Here is a 20,727-nt window from a genome sequence, read left to right as displayed (position 1 = left end):
TGGAAAATGTGTTGCGATGTTTTTGGCACGCAGTGAAATCGTTTTATTTTTTCCCCCATGCCGCCCTCAGAATGTGATATTTCTGAACTGCCACTTTCTGTTTACTCGTGTCTGCTGTTCAAGTAGGGAACAGTGCAATACACAGAAAATAAATCTGATAAAAACATGAATGTCTGCACTCCGATACATGGCTATATGTCACTCTCCATGTACAGGGGATGCCGCACAAATCACGTATAACCGCTGCGCTGCAGAACTTAAGTGATAAATCGACGTGTATTGTGCCACATACAATCAAGTGTTTGCTTTATCCACGAGGAGGAAAAATCCGCTGGAGAATACATGGCGGAAATGCATGTTCGCAGCTTTTCACTGTACCTTTTTCACCATAAGGAAATATTTCCCCTGTGGGTTAATCCATTCTCATTCACATGTAAGAAATACGGTGAGGCGGTTAAGTCAGGGGTGAAGCTTAAGATGGGGCGGGGGCGAGAGGGGGGTTACACCCTCCCTAATATATGTATCTCCTAATAGAATGGTAGGGGTGCTTTCAGTCGGGTAGGTTGAGAATGAGATCCCAGTTGGATTTCAGCAGGAATTTCTACATACCCACAGACAAAAACGCATAGGCACTCCAGTTTTGAAAGTCTTCAAAAATGTTTTTTTTTTTTTCAAAATATTGTGTTCTCTTTCCTAGTACTCCTACCAAATCGCATTCCTCTCCCTTACCCCTTGGACGCCTCTCACTTTTTGTCATATAATTTATTTAAAAGTTTTATAGCGGCAAGATTGTCAGAAAATTTGAATCCCCCACTCAATGTTACAGACCAAGCTAGGCACCTGGGTGGAGTACCATTCCCTTCCCCACCATGGATCGGCACTTATTGGTGGTCGTTTTGGAGTTATTTCATGGTGGGAAAAGACCAGCAAAGTTTGGGGGTATTCATAAAGATTGTGTTGGGCAATCGCCCATGAACGCTTTGCACGGTTCAGCAACCAGTCGAAAATGAATTCCAAGCAGCATTCGCAAAACTAAACGACCTGACTCTATCTTTGGGAGGAAATGTCCATTGATCCTGATTCTGCAAACCAGGACTGAGGATTTTCTCTGTGACCTGAGCCTTTCGTGCATGTGACTATGTTTATATATTTACATACAGTTTTAGATACCTAAACAAATTCTAGGAATTTATCGTTACAGACTTACAGCAAATAATGCTGGAGCCTCTGCCTTTCATCCATCACTACTGAGCACTACATCATACATAATACTGTGAAACTCGGAAAGAAGTCTCCAAACAGACTTTGCTGGCTTAAATTTTATGCACAATCTTGATTATCATGCTGTAATTATGGCTCTAGAGTCAGAACATATGTTCTTTATACACTTTGGTGGGAACTACGCCACTGAAGCCTATTCAATGGGGCTCCGGCCATTCATAAGACACAAGGGTCGTAGTCTATAGAAGATCGGCAGCAAAAACGATGAGCGGTTTTGAGTAAAAAGAGGAAAAACAAAGAATGTGATCTGCTTTGTACACCTAGAACTTGTGATAGTCAATTGTATTTTTTTCAGTCCTAAAACAAGAGGGGAAACTGAAAGTTCTGCGACTGTATGCTTAATCCCTTTTGGTATAGCATCTTCACATATTAGAAAGGTGGGATGTTCGGAGCGGCCCTGAAGGTAATACACGGGTACTGGGTTTACAAAGGCGGCATAAGTTGAGTGTTCCAATATTCAAATGTTTTTATTTCTGTTTCTCCCTGTTTTACGTAACATATTCTAACTTCTGTGAGTGAAATGTTCTAACAACATTATAACCTTCTGATTTGGGCGATGCTGACTGTTAAACTCTTCTCCTATGTTACAGGCCCTCATCTGTCCCTCTGACCTATAGCAAGGCCTTCCTGTTTGATGGATTTTTTTTTATTTCCATCTGCATTTATCCGTATTTAATTTCTGTTCAGTTCTTCTGTAGTTATCGAATTTTATTTTGTGTTTAGTATATAGATGAAGCGGCAATGGGTATATTTCTACATTCATTTAGTTGATAAATGTATATTCACATTTGAATGCCAAACTGGTTTTTGCTACATACAGTGTAATATAGTAATCTGAAAAAAGGCTGTAGACTAGCAAAACCAGTTGTATATCTGCATTTATTTAACCTTCACTGGGAAATCTTTTTCCCTTTAGGTTTCGCCTGGCGATCCGCTGCGCATCAGCGTTCGCGCAGGCGAAATCTTATGTTGGGACAGTATGTGGCTTTGTCCCGCCTCTCTCTTCCATTGGCTAGCTCCATAAATGGAGGCTAGCCATTGGAAGAGAGATCTGTCTGTCATTGTCCGAGGCGATTCGTGGGCGTTCCGGCGATTTTTTCCCTCTCCGCCCCTTTTTTTGCCGTCACGAAGAGGTGGGCCCATTGTGGGTGTTTACTTTTTTTTTTTTTTGCCTGATGTTTGCGGCCGCCATTTTATCATGGAGCTGGGGCTGAGCAGATGCTCGAGATGTTTCTTCGTGTTTAAAGAGGTTACTCTGGTTTATGAAGACGTCCCTTTGGTGTGTACAGATGTCACTTTGGTTTGTAAAGATGTCCCTTTCGTTTGTAAATATGTTACTCTCTCTGATTCGTACAGTGTCGCAGCTTGTAACGAAGGATACACCATTCAAGTTCATCATTGGCCTCTGTGGAATCGTATTTTGTCATGGACCGTGCGATCAGGATCAATAGATTGCATACGTGATCACCATGCACCTTTACATTGCTTTGTGCTGCCTCGAGCCGCCACCGATGACGGCCTGATACAGAGGCCTGGAGCCGGCGCGCGCGGGCAGAGCTCCGCCTGTCTCCAGCCACAGGCCTCGCTCTGCGGCGCAGCGGTTTTATGTCATCTGCATCTGGCACAAAAGCATTTTTTCCGCCTGACGTGCGGGGATGGGGAAGTGGTGCTGAGAAGCACGTATGGCCCCGATGCACCCTTTCAGCATTGACCGCAAACAGCAAGGCAAGGGTTAATTCCCAGCAGGGCCGGCCACGTCTTTCATCTTCCCGAGGCCGATAAGCGCAGGTCTATTGCGTTAATGATGAAAGGATCAACTTAGGCATTAGAAGGACATTTACCTTTTGGTATGTGCAATCGAAATACAACCGCCTCGTGGCTGGCTCTCTCCAGTGTTGCAAGTACCTTCATCATTAGCAAGGAATCTCCTTTACTCCTAGGCTATTCCTTCCCGTCCTCCTCCCACGCCTTACTCCAGACGTTCAGCACAGAGATGCTAACTCTGCTCAGGTGCTATGGATCCAATAAAGGGGTTGGACGACCGGCATCCTCCTCGATCTTACCCAAGCCTCCACCGTAACATGGCTGGGCAGAACCACCATGGCATCTGCACTAACGCCCCAAAAGTGCCTGCAAGGGACCAATAAGAGCTGGAAGTAGAGATGCTCTCTGATTCGTACAGTGTCGCAGCTTGTAACGAAAAATACACCACTTAAGTTCATTATTGGCCTCTGTGGAATCGTATGTTGTCATCGACCGTGCGATCAGGATCGATAGATTGCATACGTGATCACCATGCACCTTTACATTGCTTTGTGCTGCTTCGAGCCGCCGCCGATGACGGCCTGATACAGAGGCCTGGAGCCGGCGCGCGCGGGCGGAGCTCCGCCTGTCTCCAGCCACAGGCCTCACTCTGCGGTGCAGCGTTTTTATGCCATCTGCATCTGGCACAGAAGCGTTTTTTCCGGCTGACGTGCGGGGATGGGGAAGTGGTGCTGAGAAGCACGTATGGCCCCGATGCGCCCTTTCAGCATCGACCGCAAACAGCAAGGCAAGGGTTAATTCCCAGCAGGGTCGGCCACGTCTTTCATCTTCCCGAGGCTGATAAGCGCAGGTCTATTGCGTTAATCATGAAAGGATCAACTAAGGCATTAGAAGGACATTTACCTTTTGGTATGTGCAATCGAAATACAACCGCCTCGTGGCTGGCTCTCTCCAGTGTTGTAAGTACCTTCATCATTAGCCAGGAATCTCCTTTACTCCTAGGCTATTCCTTCCCGTCCTCCTCCCACGCCTTACTCCAGACGTTCAGCACAGAGATGCTAACTCTGCTCAGGTGCTATGGATCCAATAAAGGGGTTGGACGACCGGCATCCTCCTCGATCTTACCCAAGCCTCCGCCGCAACATGGCGGGGCAGAACCACTGTGGCATCTGCACTAACGCCCCAAAAGTGCCTGCAAGGCACCAATAAGAGCTGGAAGTAGAGATGCCATCCTGGATTTCAGGAGGTCAATCAAGGTTGTTGAAGTGAAGGAGCAATATAGATGTCTTTACATTTTATTTTTAACTTGTCACATTCGCTGTACCTTCAAAGGCAGGAAGGGGACATGTGCAAAGTACTTATGCAGTACCAAAACAGTGATTAAGTCGAAATTAAAATAATAGCAATTCCAAAACGGATTAAAAAAACTTGATAGAAAATGATTAAACAAAGGACACATGTGGCTCTGTGTGTGTGTGTGTGTGGTAGTAATTGCTGTCTGCTGAGCTCGTCCGTAGGGTACAATAGGTCTCACATTTGCGAGAGATTAAGCTAATGGCAATGTAAATGACAATGCCATTTATTTATCTGTCTTCAAAACCAACACATAAATACAAATTTTGTCATTTACAATGCCAATAGCTCTAACTTTTCCAAAGGCGAAACCATTGCATTGTAAATGTGTGGAACAGGGACCCGCCCCCTGTTCCCATTGGCTAGCTCCATAAATGGAGGCTAGCCATTGGGAGCTGAATCTGTCCGTCAAGGCCGGACCAGATTCGGGGCCGTTTCCCGAGGTTTTTTGGCTTTTGGCGACGTCATGAAGACGTCTCCACTGTGGGCGTGCTCGCCTTTCCCGCCCGCTCTCGCTGAATTCCCCACCCCTCCCCCGGAACTGAAGCCTTTGCCCGGTATGTTTTTCTCATTTGTGTGAGTGCTTGCTGTCTTCCCCCGCCCCCCCTCCCGCTGTCTATGTGTACCCGTTCCCGCAATCCCCCGCCCTCCCACTGTGTGCCCGTTCCCTCCTCCCCCCGTGTCTCCGGCATTGTAATGCTTGTTGGGCTTGTTTTGGTAGGACGAATGTTTGTTTTGGTCTTCTTTTGAAAGTGAGTGGGGCCGGGAAGCCATTGCTTGCCTTGTTCCATGTGTCAGAGTGTGTGCCCTGAGGGAGGAGTCGGGGGTGGAGGGCTGAATCCCCTCTCCGGGGTCAATAGGGGAGGATTTGACACCCTAGCAGCTATATAATATGTCTCTGAGGTGGGTTTCATGATCCGTCTCGTCTCTCCTTGCAGTTTAGTTCTGAATGTCCTGCCCAACACTTTCCATTCTGAGGCTCGGAGTTTCAGGACTGTGCCTAGATGCCCAAGAATGCAAAGAAAGCGCTGTTGGGTGAAAATCGGGACTGGCTGAAGGTGTCACGCACATGACATGAGGTCACGTGGCAGCTGTCAGTAGGTAGACGGATCTACCTGAAGCCCTTCTGCGCCACTGCTTTCCAGGAATAGCAGGAAGAGGGTGCGAACACCAGGGGCCATATTACACACAGTGTCTGTGTGTGGGGGGGCGTGCGCGCGTGCCCAGGGGACACTGCTGTATCGCACAAGACATCCCCCGGGGGCAGCGCGTGGACGGATATAGCCTGGGTGCCTTGTTCCTGTGTGTAATCCGGCCCGGTGATATCCCACGCTCCCTCGCACCTGCCCAGGGGGTGCTGCTGGCCCTGGGGCTGGTGCAGCCCCATCTGCACCGCTGAGATCTCCCAAGACATGCAGCCACGAGGCACCGCTCCCCGCTGCACCCGCGTGGAAGCGCCGCAGTAATGAAGGCGCCTCTCACGCCCCCTCATTACTCCCGGCGCTCTCAGCCCAAACAGCAAATTAGTGCGAGGGCCTGGAGCCGCCCACCGCGAGAAGAGCGAAAACAGAGGGGGCTGTGCAAGAGGAACGGGGAAGGGGATATGCGCGCGAACGGGGAAGGGGATATGCGCGCGGGCTTGGACTCTTCCCACAGGCAGGCAGCGGAAGGATGCAGGGATGGACACGTGAGCTGATGAATGGATGGATGAATGGCTCATGCTTTGATAGATGAGTGGCGGGAAGAATGAGCGGATGGGTGAGTGGGTGGGAGGATGAGCGGATGAATAAGTGGGTGGGAGGATGAGCGGATGAATAAGTGGGTGGAAGGATGAACGGATGGATGAGTGGGTGGAAGGATGAGTAGGTGGAAGTATGAGTAGGTGGAAGGATGAACGGATGGATGAGTGGGTGGAAGGATGAGTGGGTGGAAGGATGAGTAGGTGGATGGATGAGTAGGTGGAAGGATGAGTGGGTAGATGGATGAGTAGGTGGAAGGATGAGCGGATGGATGAGTAGGTGGAAGGATGAGCGGATGGATGCGTGGGTGGAAGGATGAGCGGATAGATAAGCGGATGGATGAGTGAGAGGATGGATGAGTGAGAGGATGGATGAGCGGGTGGAAGGATGAGCAGATTGATGAGTGGGCGGATGGATGTGTGAGCGGATGGATGAGTAGGTGGAAGGATGAGTGGATGGATGAGTAGGTGGAAGGATGAGTGGATGGATGAGTGGGTGGATGGATGAGGTGGTGGAAGGATGAGCGGATGGATGAGTAGGTGGAAGGATGAGCGGATGGATGAGTGGGTGTAAGGACGAGTGGGCGGATGGATGAGTGGGCGGATGGATGAGTGGGCGGATGGATGAGTGAGCAGATGGATGAGTAGGTGGAAGGATGAGCGGATGGATGAGTGGGTGGATGGATGGATGAGTACGTGGAAGGATGAGTGGATGGATGAGTAGGTGGAAGGATGAGCGGGCGGATGGGTGGGTGGAAGGATGAGCATATGGATGAGTGAGAGGATGGATGAGCGGGTGGAAGGATGAGCAGATTGATGAGTGGGCGGATGGATGTGTGAGCGGATGGATGAATAGGTGGAAGGATGAGTGGATGGATGAGTAGGTGGGCAGCTGGAGGGAGGGACGAGGGAGCGGATGTATGATGAGGTCGGCGGGCGCCTGCTTTGATAGATGAGTGGGAACCAGAATGGACAAGTGGGCAGCTGGGTGGGTGAATGAAGAGATTGGCAAGTGCATGCGTAGATAGATGAGCGGGTGGATCAGTGGCTTCGTGTTCAGATGGGTTAGATGAGTGGTTGAATTTGCTATTGTAAATGACAATGCCATTTATTTATGTTAAAAAAAAAACAAATAAAAATAATGTCAAGAGCAATGAAATTAGCTCTAACTTTAACAAAGGCAAAACCATTGCATTGTAAATGCTTGTTTCTTTATCCCTTCTTTCCTCCCTTTACCTTTCCCCGCCGCTGCTGCCCCCACGGCCCCTCCCCCCCGGCGCGACCGGCCCAATCCAGCTCCTCTCCCCGCTTCCGCCTCCCAGCTGTCCAGCCCTCCCCAACCCCTACTTAATGGCGGCCACTGCGGGGACAGGCGAGCAAGACCATTGTCAGTGAAATTGCTCTCCCACCCTCGCAGCTCCACCATTAAGTGAGGTGCCCCTGCCCCTGCACTCTTGAGTGTTAGTGATCGAGGCCCTCCTCCACTCGAAGGTTTCCCTGCGCCTCATCCCTGGTGGTCCAGTGGACCTCTGTCTCCTTTCTCTCACTCTGCTCCTTTCACTCGTTTTTCTACCCTTTCTATCTTTCACCCTTCTGCACCTTTCTGGATCTCTGCTCTTTTGTGCCTTATTTCTGCCCATGTTCCCTTTCTCTCCCTCTGCTCCTTCACTCGTTTTCACTCGTTTTTCTACCCTTTCCATCTTTCACCTTTCTGCCCTTTTCTGCATCTCTGCTCTTTTGTGCCTTATTTCTGCTTATTTTCCCTTTTTTCTTTATCCCTTCTTTCCTCCCTTTACCTTTCCCTGGCGCTGCTGCCCCCGAAGGCGCGTCAAAGGCAAGCACGTCTGCGCCCGTCTGCGACCAGCACCAGGAACCCTGGACCTCCGCCCCGCCAACGCTACAACCCAGCAGCACTCCACGCACTCAACCGCCCCCCATGGACCCTTCAGCTGTCACCGCTGCCGGCACACCTGCAGCATTGCCAAGAACACGGATCCAGCACAACCCGCCCACAAGAACACAACCGAACCGAAGACCCTGCAATGCATCCTCCTCAACGCCCGATCCCTCCACAAACACGCCACAGAAATCTGGGACCTCCTCGACAGCACCACCCCGGACGTAGCATTCTTCAGCGAAACCTGGACCAACGCCACCTCAGGACCGGACATCGCCCTCGCCATCCCCCAAGGATAAAAGATCTACAGGAAGGATCGCCCCACCCACCCAGGAGGAGGAATCGCCATCGTCCACAAATCCAGCCTTCGCCTGAGCACACTCCCTGACGAGTCCACAGTACTGATGGAACACCTTCACTTCAAGATACTGGCCAGCCCCACTGCCGCCCTCCGAGGAACCCTCATCTACCGACCCCCTGGACCCGCGGTCGCTTCACCAACTCCATCACGGACATTATCTCCCCGCAGGCAATCGCATCCACCAACTACACCCTGCTGGGAGACCTCAACTTCCACCTCGACAATCAACTGGACCCCAACACCACATACCTCCTGGACAACCTCCACAACATTGGACTCTGCCGGATCGTGACCGAGCCCACGCACTTAGCAGGACACACCCTCGACCCCCTCTTCACTACAGGTAACTCCATCACCTTCAGCCACACCACCGAACTCCCATGGACCGACCATCGTTGAGTCCACTTCACCTTCAGAACACCCACCATCCACAGACACCAGCACCTGCTTCCACAAAGAAACTGGACCAAAATCACCGACGACCAGCTCATCTCCTCACTCAACAACTCCACCCCAACCATCGCGGAAAACGACGACCCCAACACCGCAGCCCGAACCCTGCATAGATGTATCTCGGACAGCACCAACACCATAGCCCCCTCAAGAAAAACAATACCCGTGCCAAGAAAGCCAGATGGTTTACCACCGAACTTCGAGAGTCCAGGCGCACATGCCCCCGCCTCGAAAAGGCCTGGAGAAACACCAAATCCACAAAAGCCCACAACAACTTCAGAGCCGCCACCAATGCTCACCATCAACTCATCAGAGAAACGAGGAAAAAAGCGATTGAAGACAGAATCTCCACCCACGCACACAACAGCAAGGAACTCTTCAGCATCATCAAGGAGTTCGCCCAACCCACCAGCGAGTCTACCGACATCCCTCCCTCACAAGACCTCTGCGACAAACTCAGCACCTTTTTCCACCACAAAATCAAGAGCATCCACGACAACTTCGACGAAGACAACCAACACACTGAACCTCACCAACCACCCCCGACACCCGGAAACAAGTGATTGATGACTGGACAGCCCTCACCACCAAAGACACACTGAAGACAATGAAGTCAATCCACTCAGGGGCCCCCACAGACCCCTGCCCCCACCACATCTTCAACAGAGCCGCTGACACCATCGCACCCATGCTCCGCCAAACCATCAACCGCTCCCTGGCGACCGCCTCGTTCCCCGACGACTGGAAACACGCCAAGGTCAACCCCCTCCTAAAGAAACCCTCAGCGGACCCCACCGACCTCAAAAACTACAGACCCATCTCCCTGCTCCCGTTCCCAGCGAAAGTCATCGAGAAAGCCATCAACAGCCAACTCGCCACATTCATTGAAGAACACAACATCCTCGACTCCTCCCAATCCGGCTTCAGAAAAAAACACAGTACGGAAACCGCCCTCCTCGCCGCAACAGACGACATCCGCACCCTACTGGACAAAGGAGAAACAGTAGCCCTCACCCTCCTAGACCTATCAGCAGCGTTCAACACAGTCTCCCACCGCACCCTAATACGCAGAATCTACGACGCAGGAATCCAGGACAAGGCCCTCGACTGGATCTGCTCCTTCCTCTGCGGCAGGACGCAACGGGTTAGACTCCCCCCTTTCCTCTCAGACCCCACACCTACCACCTGCGGAGTCCCCCAGGGCTCCTCCCTCAGCCCGACGCTCTTCAACGTCTACATGGCTCCACTTGCCCCCATCGTCTGAACCTACGGACTCAACATCGTGTCATACGCAGACGACACCCAGCTCATCCTATTCAACGAGCCCAACACCGCCAGACGCAACTTTCGAGAAGGCATGGAAGCCGTCGCCAAATGGATGAAAAACAGCTGCCTACAACTAAACACCAACAAAACAGAAGTACTCATCATGGGCCCAAATCCTGACGCCTGGAGCGACACCTGGTGGCCCACCGCCCTCGGAAACCCGCCAACCCCCACAGACCAGGCACGCAACCTGGGAATCATCCTGGACTCCGAGCGCAAAATGAACCGCCAGATCAACTCTGTCTCATCTTCCTGCTTCCACACCCTCCGCCTCTTTCTTAAGACCTTCAAATGGATCCCCCTCGTACACCGAGAGACAGTCACTCACGCCCTGGTCACCAGCAGACTCGACTACGGCAACGCACTTTTCGCCGGAATAAACAAAAACCTCATCCGCAAGCTACAGAACATCCAGAACGCCGCCGCAAGACTGGTCCTTAACCTGCCAAAACACTGCCACATCTCCCAGCACCTGTGCACACTCCACTGGCTCCCCGTCGAGGGGAGAATCACCTTTAAGATGCTCACCCACGCACACAAGGCCCTCCACGGCACCGGACCAGCATACCTGAACAGCCGACTCAAATTCCACGCACCCCAAAGCACCCTACGATCAGCCCAGCTTTCCTACGCCGTGGTCCCCTGCACCAGAAAGACCAGATCGGGAGGCCGCTCCTTCTCCTTCCTTGCGGCCAAAGCATGGAACGCCCTTCCGCTCCACCTCAGACAGACAACATCGCTCTCCATCTTCGCAAGAAACCTCAAAACCTGGCTCTTCGACAGACCCCCTCCTTGATGGAATGGAACCTGCACCCCCCCCCACCCCCCACCCCTAGCGCCTTGAGACCCTTACGGGTGAGTAGTTGCGCTTTAACAAACTCCTGATTGATTGATTGAGTGTTTGGGGGGGGGGCATGATGCACTGGCTGTGGTACTTGTTGACTCTTCAGATTTCTCTTCACAAACACACGCAGCCTGCAGTGGCAGAGGGCATAGCCTTGGCGAGGCCTCCCTGGGGTGGCACAGTCAGTGCTGCAGCCCCAGAAGACCCTCTTCAGTACCCATGCGCTAGGTACCGGGGACACCATTTCTAGAGAATTATAGGGATAACTGAAGTGGTGTCAATTGTGGTACATTTTTATGGGAAGAACACTGGTACTGGGGACCTGATTAGCAGGGGCCCAGTTAGGTGTGGGCGGAAAATCCGTTCCGCTCGCGGATTTTGCGGATTTTCGGGAAATCCGCAATCCGCGAGATTTGCGAATTTCCCGCAAAATCCGCAAATCCGCGAGCAGCGGATTTTGCTCGCGCTGCTCGCACTGTTAGCGTGAGTTCGCGCCCCGCGAATAAGTGCGAAATTGCAGAAATACGATCTTGGCAAAACTGAAAGTAACTACTTACCAGGTTCAAAAGTTCAGGCACATCATTAGTAGCCATTTCCTGTAGGGCTTCCTGAGGGGCCCCTCCAGAGTTCAGTTGCCAGTTGAAACTATTATGTGACCCTGCTCTGAACCTCAGAATAGTTACACATATGCCACAAAGGTCCTGAATTACAGCTAAGGGAGACAAGCAGGAGCCAGGCTGGAAGTTAAAATCCATTAATCAGCCCCTAATTCATTATTGTCAGTTGGGGCAGGGCAGGTGTTGTAACTAATTTTGCAACAATGAAAGCACTTAGCAAGTGCAAAAGATCACTAATCAGGGCGCACTAAGGAAGCAGGTGCCAGCTAAAAAAATATTCTGTGACACATTAATCAGCCCCAAATTAATTCAGGTCACTTGAGGCAGGGAAGGTGTGCTTTGCTTTGCCGAAAATAATGTACACTGGACAACCAGAGGGTGTAGTGATGAAACAGAGGGTGGCATGGGTGGGCCAGAGGGTGGCATGAGTAGTCAGAGAGTGGCAGTGGTGACAGAGAGTGGCAGTGATGAAGAAGAGTGTCCCAAACAGGCTGGACACGTAGAAACAACAAGTTCGCAAAACTTGCGACCCGACAGGTAAGTTCGCAAATTGCGAAATTGTAAAAACCCTCGCGAACTGGCAGAAACACGGGCGAACACAAAAAAAAAAAAAATCCGCAAATTCGCGGGAATTCGCGGATTTTGCGGATTGCGAATCCGCAAATCCGCAAAATTCGCGGATTGCCAATCCGCAAAATCCGCTCATGCTTAGGCCCAGTGCACCGCAGTCAAAGTTTCACACAAGAGTAGGGAGAGTGAGGGAACTAGACATTTTTCAAACTTCACTTTATACTACAGCTTTCACCTGAGGCCCCCACAGGACCTATAGACCACTACATTTGACAGAAAATAGACAACCTGTTTCTTTGCATTTTGTGCATTTATTATTACACTTCAACTGAATGACATGTTTTGTTGGACACAATTGTTTTCATTCGCATGGCATCAATAAATTAATGCCAAGCCAGGGACATTAATGCGATCAAATAATACATTTTTAGAGCAACTGTACCAAAAATACAGTGCAAATATCGTATTACATGTCATTACCACAATATGACACAATTTACATAAATAAAAACTGTTTACTGCCACAGAGATGTTATATTGACTTTCAGAAGGGAAATACATCTTTGACACTTCAGTGTGACTGTAGCTGATTGCTTCATAGAGGAAGAAATATCATTTTCTGATCTCAAAATACCACTTTGCATCAATTTCTTAATCCCCAGGCCCCACTTTTAAAGGCATTCAAAGGAGACATCCTGTACCCTCACCGTTGTCAACTGAGAACAGTAAGGAGGGTCAGTAGGAAACCTAAATGCGGGAGGCGTAATTGGCATATCACACTTAGACTGAATTACTGGTGCATAAGTGTCCTCTGATAGATATACCGAATAAAGAGAAACAGCCGGGAGTGTGGGAATCATTACGCTCTACCCCGGGGGCTGCAAGGTCCCAAGTCAAATGATTAGGTAAGAAGAATGGGCTGATCTATGTTGGATTTTCCCAATGAAATAAATATCGATTGGAATCAATGCTAAATTCTGGATGTCCAGCCGGACAAACAATTTAAAAATATAATAGAACCAATAACTTGGATGGAAAACAACAATCAAGTGGGACACAGTCCTCTATCGTTTATAGACCACAACATTAACAATTATATACAACACACAAGAACATTTCAGGCAAGGCAAATATAGCTTGTAGGATATAGATCAAGTCAAGCTTAGAGTAAACAGACAATGCACTTTTTTACACAGTAGATTAACGTGCAAGCTGTTACATGAGGGTCGACGACGTTTCGATCCTATTAAACAATATTAAGACCATCATCAGGACAATGAATAGTGCATGCTTGATATAAAGGAAATTGCCTCAGAGCGTCCGCCTCCCCCCTTCCGCTCCATTGCCACCGAAATTATCTGCAGCGTACCCAAGGGCTCTTCCGTCAGCCTGACGCTGTTCTACATCTACATTGCACCCCTTGCCCAGGTTGCCCGATAGCACGACCTCAACATCATCTCCTACGCCGACGACACCCAGCTGATCATCTCCTTCACCAAAGACCTCCAAAACCAACCTCCACGAAGGAATGAAGGCCATCGCCGAATGGATTAGGAACAGCTGACTGAAGCTGAACTCGGACAAGACAGAGGTTCTCATCCTTGGCTCCACCCCTTCAGCCTGGGACGACTCCTGGTGTCTGACAACACTAGGAACAGCCCTGACACCCACCGACCACGCACGGAACATAGGGGTCATCCTCGACTCCACCCTCTCCATGACTAAGCAGGTCAACGCCGTCTCCTCATCCTGCTTCAACACCCTCTGATTGCTCTGAAGGATCTTCAAGTGGATCCACACCGAGATGAGAAGAACGGTCACCCAGACCCTTGTCACCAGCAAGATGGAATACGGAAACGCCCCCTACCAGGAAGGTCGGCCAAGCTACTGAGACAATTGCAACGCATTCAGAACACCTCGGCACGTCTGATCCTCAACATCCCCCGCCGCAGCCACGTCATACCCCACCTAAGAGACCTGCCCTGGCTCCCCGTCAACAAGAGGATAACCTTCAAACTCCTCATCCACGCACACAAAGCTCTCCACAAGGCCGGCCCAGCATACCTCAACAGACAGCTTAACTTCTACACCCCCACCCGCCAGCTCCGCTCCGCCCGCCTCTCCCTCGCCACAGTCCCCGGCATCCGAAGAGCGACTGATGGCAGCAGATCTGTCTCCCACCTCGCCGCCAAGACCTGGAACACCCTCCCCACCAACCTACGGCAGACCCAAGACCTACTGGCCTTCAGTAGACACCTCAAGACCTGGCTCTTTGATCACTAGCAGCACCCCCCCACCCAGTGCCTTGAGACTCTCACGGGTATGTAGTGCGCTTTATAAATGTCACGATTGATTGATTGATTGTGTCCCACTTGATTGTTGTTTTCCATCCAAGTTATTGGTTCTATTATATTATTAAAATGTTTGTCCGGCTGGACATCCAGAATATAGCACTGATTCCATATTTATCTCATTGGTATGATCACTCGTTTAAGGTCCACTGTACACATACATAACTGTTACCCAAGGTCCTTAATTGCCTTGAGGGTTCCCTTGTGTTTTTGTAACATGATCTATGTTGGAGTCGCATCTGTTTATGTCCATGTAATATGACTCATACAGTTTTGTGTTAAATCTCAGGGTTTTGTCTGCTTTTCACTTGTACTTTCCCTTACTATTAATTTAATATTAACTATCAGTTCTCAGTCATCTGGTGGTGAAGCCTCACAACACAAGACACAGAACACAAATAAGATCCTCTCTGCCCCCATCATCCCTCTTCCTTGGAAATCCTCCCCTCAACTCAGGACCGAGACTTAAGACCCCAATATTTTTTTGCCTCTTCCCGTTGTCCCCAAATGTGACTCTCAAACGGGTTGCGTCATTGAGAGGATGCACAATGCGGCCACATTTCTCCCTTTGTCTTGGTTCCATGGACAGAAGAACGGGCGCAGGACAGGGGGGAAGGAACACCCAGAGAAGGTGAAGAGCAGAGATCTATCCTGCACATTGTACATCAAGAGCTTGCCAGCCTCATAGTCCACAAAGATGCCCACTGCCCTGAGAGGCTGGCTCGGCCTCAGTGTGGTCCAGAGGGGGGCGGTGGAAGCCAAGTATGCACCATCCAGAAGAGACACCATCCAGTATCCCTGGTCCAGTGATGCTGTGTCCTCACTCTTGCGTCTCACAGAGTCATCGCACACCCCCAGACTCCAGCGCGTCTTGTCACCAACCCTGACCTCCCAGTAATGTCTGCCTGAGTTCAGTCTCTGTCTCCCCAGTACAAAGGGGAAAAACTCAAATGCTTGTGGATTACTGGGCAGATCCTGAGCGGCGCCTCCATTGCTGACGCTTCTTCCATCCGCCGAGAGGATGAGGCGGGGATTGGCAGTGTCAGGATCCAGAGTCACCGGACCTGAAACAGAGAAGTATGGCTGAGAAGTCGTCCAATCACAGCACCACCAACAGCACATCATCCAATCATTGAGGTCTGCAGCCAGCCAATCATAGCAGCAGGAAAACATTAACCCAATTGTAAAGCAGTAACACCCAGCCAATAACAGTGGCATTAACTCCTCGCCCAGTCTCTGAGCGTGCTAGTCACATTTCACATGTGATTTAATTTAGAAGGATGAACGTCCTTGGATGGCAAATAAAGCAGTCCCATCCTTTTCCTCTTAGATGTTTTTCAAACTTTTAGCACCTTTCAATTCCATAAAACCCTAAGGGTATAAATGAGATCAACAAATGATAAATAACATAACAGAATGAAGCTTAATGGCATCTAAATCTATAGGTCAAAGGTTGTATGGTTCTGAGGACATATGAGATGGATGGCTGGATGAATGATTGTGCTTATGGCGATGCATGATGTCAGTTGTGTGGACATATGATGGTTGGTGTGATGCCGTATGATATGTGTTAGACCGGTCTGTCTTCCCTTCCCTTTCTTTGCTGAAGAGCCCTTGTTCAGCTTTGAAGTCTTACAAGTACCTCCTGAGACAGCAGCGCCTACCTGGCCTTTGGAAGGTGAGTTTATCATTTACCATATTTGTGCTAGAGTATTAGTCAATCTATTAGGTACATATTCCTTGTTTGAAGCCGTCCTGTGTATCACAAAACTCTCTAGTGCTTTCCTCGCCATGCACTTCTTGCGGAGACTACCGGTAGAACAGCAATTCTTGTTTGTATACCCTCCTCGCTGGCTTCTTCACAATTAGCTGCTGAGAGTTATTACTTTCCCACAAAAGAGCCAGACCTAATATCTTTGCCTATGGTTGTTTGATTTTTATTGTCTTTTGTAGATCCTTGCATGTTATATTTTAGATTTCAGTTGTGTCGGATATACATAATTGGTGTGGTCTTCCCCCAAACATTTTGCCTTCACCCCTCATATTTTTCTGACTTTGTTTGCGTAGGCCTCAGCACTCTGTGACCTTTGCCACTGCTAACAAGTGCTAAAGTGATTGTGTTCACTCCCTAAAACATAGTAACATTCGCTTACACCTGGTTGGCATATTTAATTTAATTATAAGTCCCTAGTAAAGTGGTATACAATAATCCAGGGCTGGTAATTTAAATGCTATAAGTGGGCCTGCAGCACCTATTGTGCCACCTACTTAAGTAGCCCCTTGAACAACTTCCCAGGGCTGACATTGCAGCCTGATGTCAGTGTTAAACTACCAATTCGACTTGGCAAAATAACCCTCTTGCCAGGCCTAAAACTCCCTTTTTATTAACTATTCGTCACCTAGAGTAGGCCGTAGACAGCCCATAGGGTAGGGTGTATTGTAATTAAAGAGTTGGCCATGCACTTTTAAGTTTTACATGTCCTGGTAGTAAAAAACAAGCCAGCTCATGTGTTCCTGTGAGGCCTGCCTCGCCCATACGATAATACTGGGTTTCTTTATTAGATTTAATGAGTGATAACGTTTTGAATGGGAGCCGATAGAAAAGCCATGTTTGGTATCTGAGGAATTGCAATCCTCTTGGTAAAGAAAGTTGGCATTTTCCTATCCTAACCATTTGGGGCCTGCAGCCTGTTAATAGGTAAGCATGGGCGTAAAATTTGTTCCGCTTCCGGAATTTGCGGATTTTTGGCAATTTCGTGATCCGCGAATCCCATGAATATGGCCAAAAATCCGCAATTCGCGAGTTGGCGAATTTTTTTTGCTTGGTCACGATTCAAAAATATAATCTTGTGTGCGCGGCATTGAATTACCGTGATTCGGAGTTCGCCGAGTTGTTTTTCTCCCTGTTTGCGTGCGCTGCACCATTTTGGATCTGGCTGCGCTAGACTTTTTGACCGCGACTACGTCATACCGTCCCGCCATCTTGCACTGCAAGACTTTGAGAACACGAATACATCATAAGGGTCCACGATCACGCATCGCGAGAGTAAACAATAGCGAATACGTAGATGCGACACGCAGCTGACATCCGGCGGGAGATTTGAACGGCTCGCTTTCCCGAAATTGCACAAATTGCAATTCTGCACAAGAAATCTATCGCTGGCAGCATAAACCTCCTGAAAATGATGATTTGGATCAGAATAACTCCTCAGATTGACATTTGGCTGCATTTTTTTGTGCAAGGAGTCCATTTTTGGGGGGGGGGGTGGGAGGGAGGAAGTGCCCCACAGTCTCCAACTTCCTGTTCCTGTCCAGCAGGCTCCTCCCAGTGCTTTGTCCATGTCCTGGTCATTTGGATCTGGAGCTGGAAGGATTACTCTTTGTGGCTGCTGCTGGATATTTGTATTTGAGGATTTGAGATTTTACAAGTAAGTTGGTGTTGTTTGTTTGGGGCATTGCAGTTGCTGCAACTACAATTTATAAACTTTTTCACAACTTAAAAAAAACATATATTGTGGGTAGCCACAGTATCCAGTAGGCCCAGGGTTAGTCATGGGTGCATGATAAACTGTTTCTGTGAGTTTTGTTGACCTTAAATACCATATATGGCATGTTATTGAGTAGCTCACTGTTATATGTGGAATTCTTTTTTAATTTTGGGGTGCGTGTTAAAGCCACACTAGGCAGTAGGCCCAGGGGTAGTCAGTGGTGCATGGACCAAGTCTTTCTGTGGGGTCTCTTGAATGTAAACATGATTTAGGACATGGATGGCATTGGATTGAGGTGATTTATGTGTGTATTTTGATTTTTTGGGTGTTGTTGGGGCCAAGTCCAGGGCCTGGCCATGTGGGTGAGGCCCTTTTGATGCCTGGTCCAGGGCCTGGCCATGTGGGCGGGGGTCTAGGGGCCATTTTGAAGCCATGCAGTGTGCTTTGTGCCATAGGCCTGCACCCAGTCTGCCTTGCTTTCATCCATTATGCCCAGGGGTACTCAGTGGTGCATGGACCAAATCTTTCGGTAGGGTCTCTTGAATTTAAACATCATTTAGGGCATGGATGGCATTGGATTGAGGTGATTTTGGTGTGTATTTCGATTTTTGGGGTGTTGTTGGGGCCTGGTCCAGGGCCTGGCCATGTGGGTGGGGATATAGGGGCCATTTTGAAGCCATGCAGTGTGCTTTGTGCCATAGGCCTGCACACAGTCTGTCTTGTTTTCATCCATTATGCCCAGGGGTAGTCAGTGGTGCATGGACCAAGTCTTTCAGTGGGGTCTCTTGAATTTATCATTTAGGGCATGGATGGCATTTAATTGGGGTGATTTTTGTGTGTATTTCGATTTTTTGGGTGTTGTTGGGGCCTGGTCCAGGGCCTGGCCATGTGGGTGGGCATTTTGAGGCCAGACAGTTTTTTGCCATAGGCCGGCAAGCTTGCGGGCCAGTAGGCCTAGGGTTATGAATGGGTGCATGAAACAACTCTCTCTGTGTGGTCTCTCTTCTATCAATTTAAACATCAATTTTTGATTAGAATTGCAATTTTTATTTTGGGTCTTTCCGTTTGTGGGTGTGTTGTGTTAATAATAATAAATGCCTACTTGCAATAGTATTAATTGAAGCACGACATATGCAACATTTATTTAACTAATGTTCCTCTGGATCCTTTGCCTTTAGGTGCACAAAGACTGAGAACCAGGAATCATCTTCATCATCACTTGTTGTAGTGCCAGGAAGAAGTCCTGCTGTGGTGTGTACACAACACCATGTCATGTCACGTGTGGCCACAGGCAACTGCGTCCTGCTGTTCGAACATCTGAAGAAGATGGGCCCAAAGAAAGGTAGCCATAGCTCTTCTACCAAGAAAGTTGCCAGTGCCACTGGAAGGAGCAGAAGAAGCAAGTGGCGCCACTTACCAAGGAGACTGGTGTGCCGACCAACACTTTTTTTGGGGAAAAAAACTACGCCTGCAGCAGCGGTGTCCGCTTGGGACCAAGCTGGGAGCAGCACCTCCGCTCCATTGGTCTCAGTGCCACCACGCCAAGTTAGGCCCAAGCCCGTGAGTGCCGCAGAGGCAGCCACTTTAATTGTTCTTTCACCATCGACCAGTGATGTTGGCGTCGTTAACTCAAACCAAACTAGCATCCAATCAACCCTGGGTGTAACTCATCTGACAAGTGTTCAACCACAGCCGCAACGACAACCACAGGTGCAACAAGGAGAGGCGCAAGGAGAGGCGCAAGGAGAGTTGCAAGGAGAGTTGCAAGGAGAGGCGCAAGGAAAGGCGCAAGGAGAGGCGCAAGGAGAGGCGCAAGGAGAGGCGCAAGGAGAGGCGCAAGGAGAGGCGCAAGGAGAGGCGCAAGGAGAGGCGCAAGGAGAGGCGCAAGGAAAGCCACAAGGAGAGGCACAACTGCCCACAATGCTTGTTCCTCCAGAAGTAGCGGCACATGAGAAAATCGAGATTCATGCGGAGGTATCAGCTGAGCAAGTCACTCCTGATGATCCATTGTCTTCCAGATCCCCAAAAAGGAAAAGGAGGGCTAGTACAAGTTCTTCTTCAAGCCCCCTTCCTTCTGATGATCTAGATCTTGATTGGCACCCACCAATTCAGTCTGAGAGGGAGGCACGCCATGAGCCGACAAAGCTAGGTAAAAGGAAGGTTCTCGCAAGGCTTTCACTTATGGGTGATGACGAAGGAGCAGTAGAAGTGGTGTATTCTGCTGCTGATGAAGAGTCTGAGGATGACGACCCAGTCATCAGTCGTCACCGCAGCCCCAGCGGGCATGCAGCAGACAGACATTTTTACCCTATCCCGAAATGCTGCTGTGCGGGATGTGGGCGACATGGCACTGGTACCACCAACAACACAGGTAACTACTACACCAACACGACCTACAGCTTCCATATTTTCTCTTCAGAAGGGCCGGCAGGGACCTCCATCCAGCTCGACCTCCTTTACCTCAAGTAGTGTTGCTGTAAGTGCACAACAGAGTCAAATTCAGCCACGCCCATCCTCCACTTCATCTGGCAATGAAAGTGGCACCTCCACCACCACCAGAAATCTCAACTCCCCAGTTTGGGACTTCTTTAGTATTAGCAAAAAGGCGGAAAACGTAGTTATTTATTCGATTTGTAAACAAGTAGTTAGTCGGGGTAAGCTTGGTACCAACTATGGTACCGGAG

General features: G+C 49.5%; 1 protein-coding gene across 5 annotated transcripts in view; it reads right to left on the bottom strand.

Annotated features, from left to right (window-relative positions):
* Window positions 1-12,495: 12,495 nt before the first annotated feature.
* Window positions 12,496-20,727, bottom strand: part of LOC147736739 (E3 ubiquitin-protein ligase TRIM11-like) — a 236,681-nt gene continuing 228,449 nt past the window's right edge. For 4 of the 5 annotated variants that reach the window (XM_086953451.1, XM_086953453.1, XM_086953450.1 and 1 more), the window contains one exon: window positions 12,496-15,619. In XM_086953451.1, the coding sequence (XP_086809577.1) occupies window positions 15,072-15,619 (548 nt within the window). In that variant the 3' untranslated portion in view covers window positions 12,496-15,071. The remainder of the gene's footprint in view (window positions 15,620-20,727) is intronic. The other variant, XR_015307576.1, reaches the window with a different exon arrangement.

This window comes from Lissotriton vulgaris, chromosome 1_2 (assembly GCF_964263255.1).
Source record: "Lissotriton vulgaris chromosome 1_2, aLisVul1.2, whole genome shotgun sequence".
Lineage (NCBI taxonomy): Eukaryota > Metazoa > Chordata > Amphibia > Caudata > Salamandridae > Lissotriton > Lissotriton vulgaris.
This window is presented reverse-complemented; position numbering and strand designations above follow the sequence as displayed.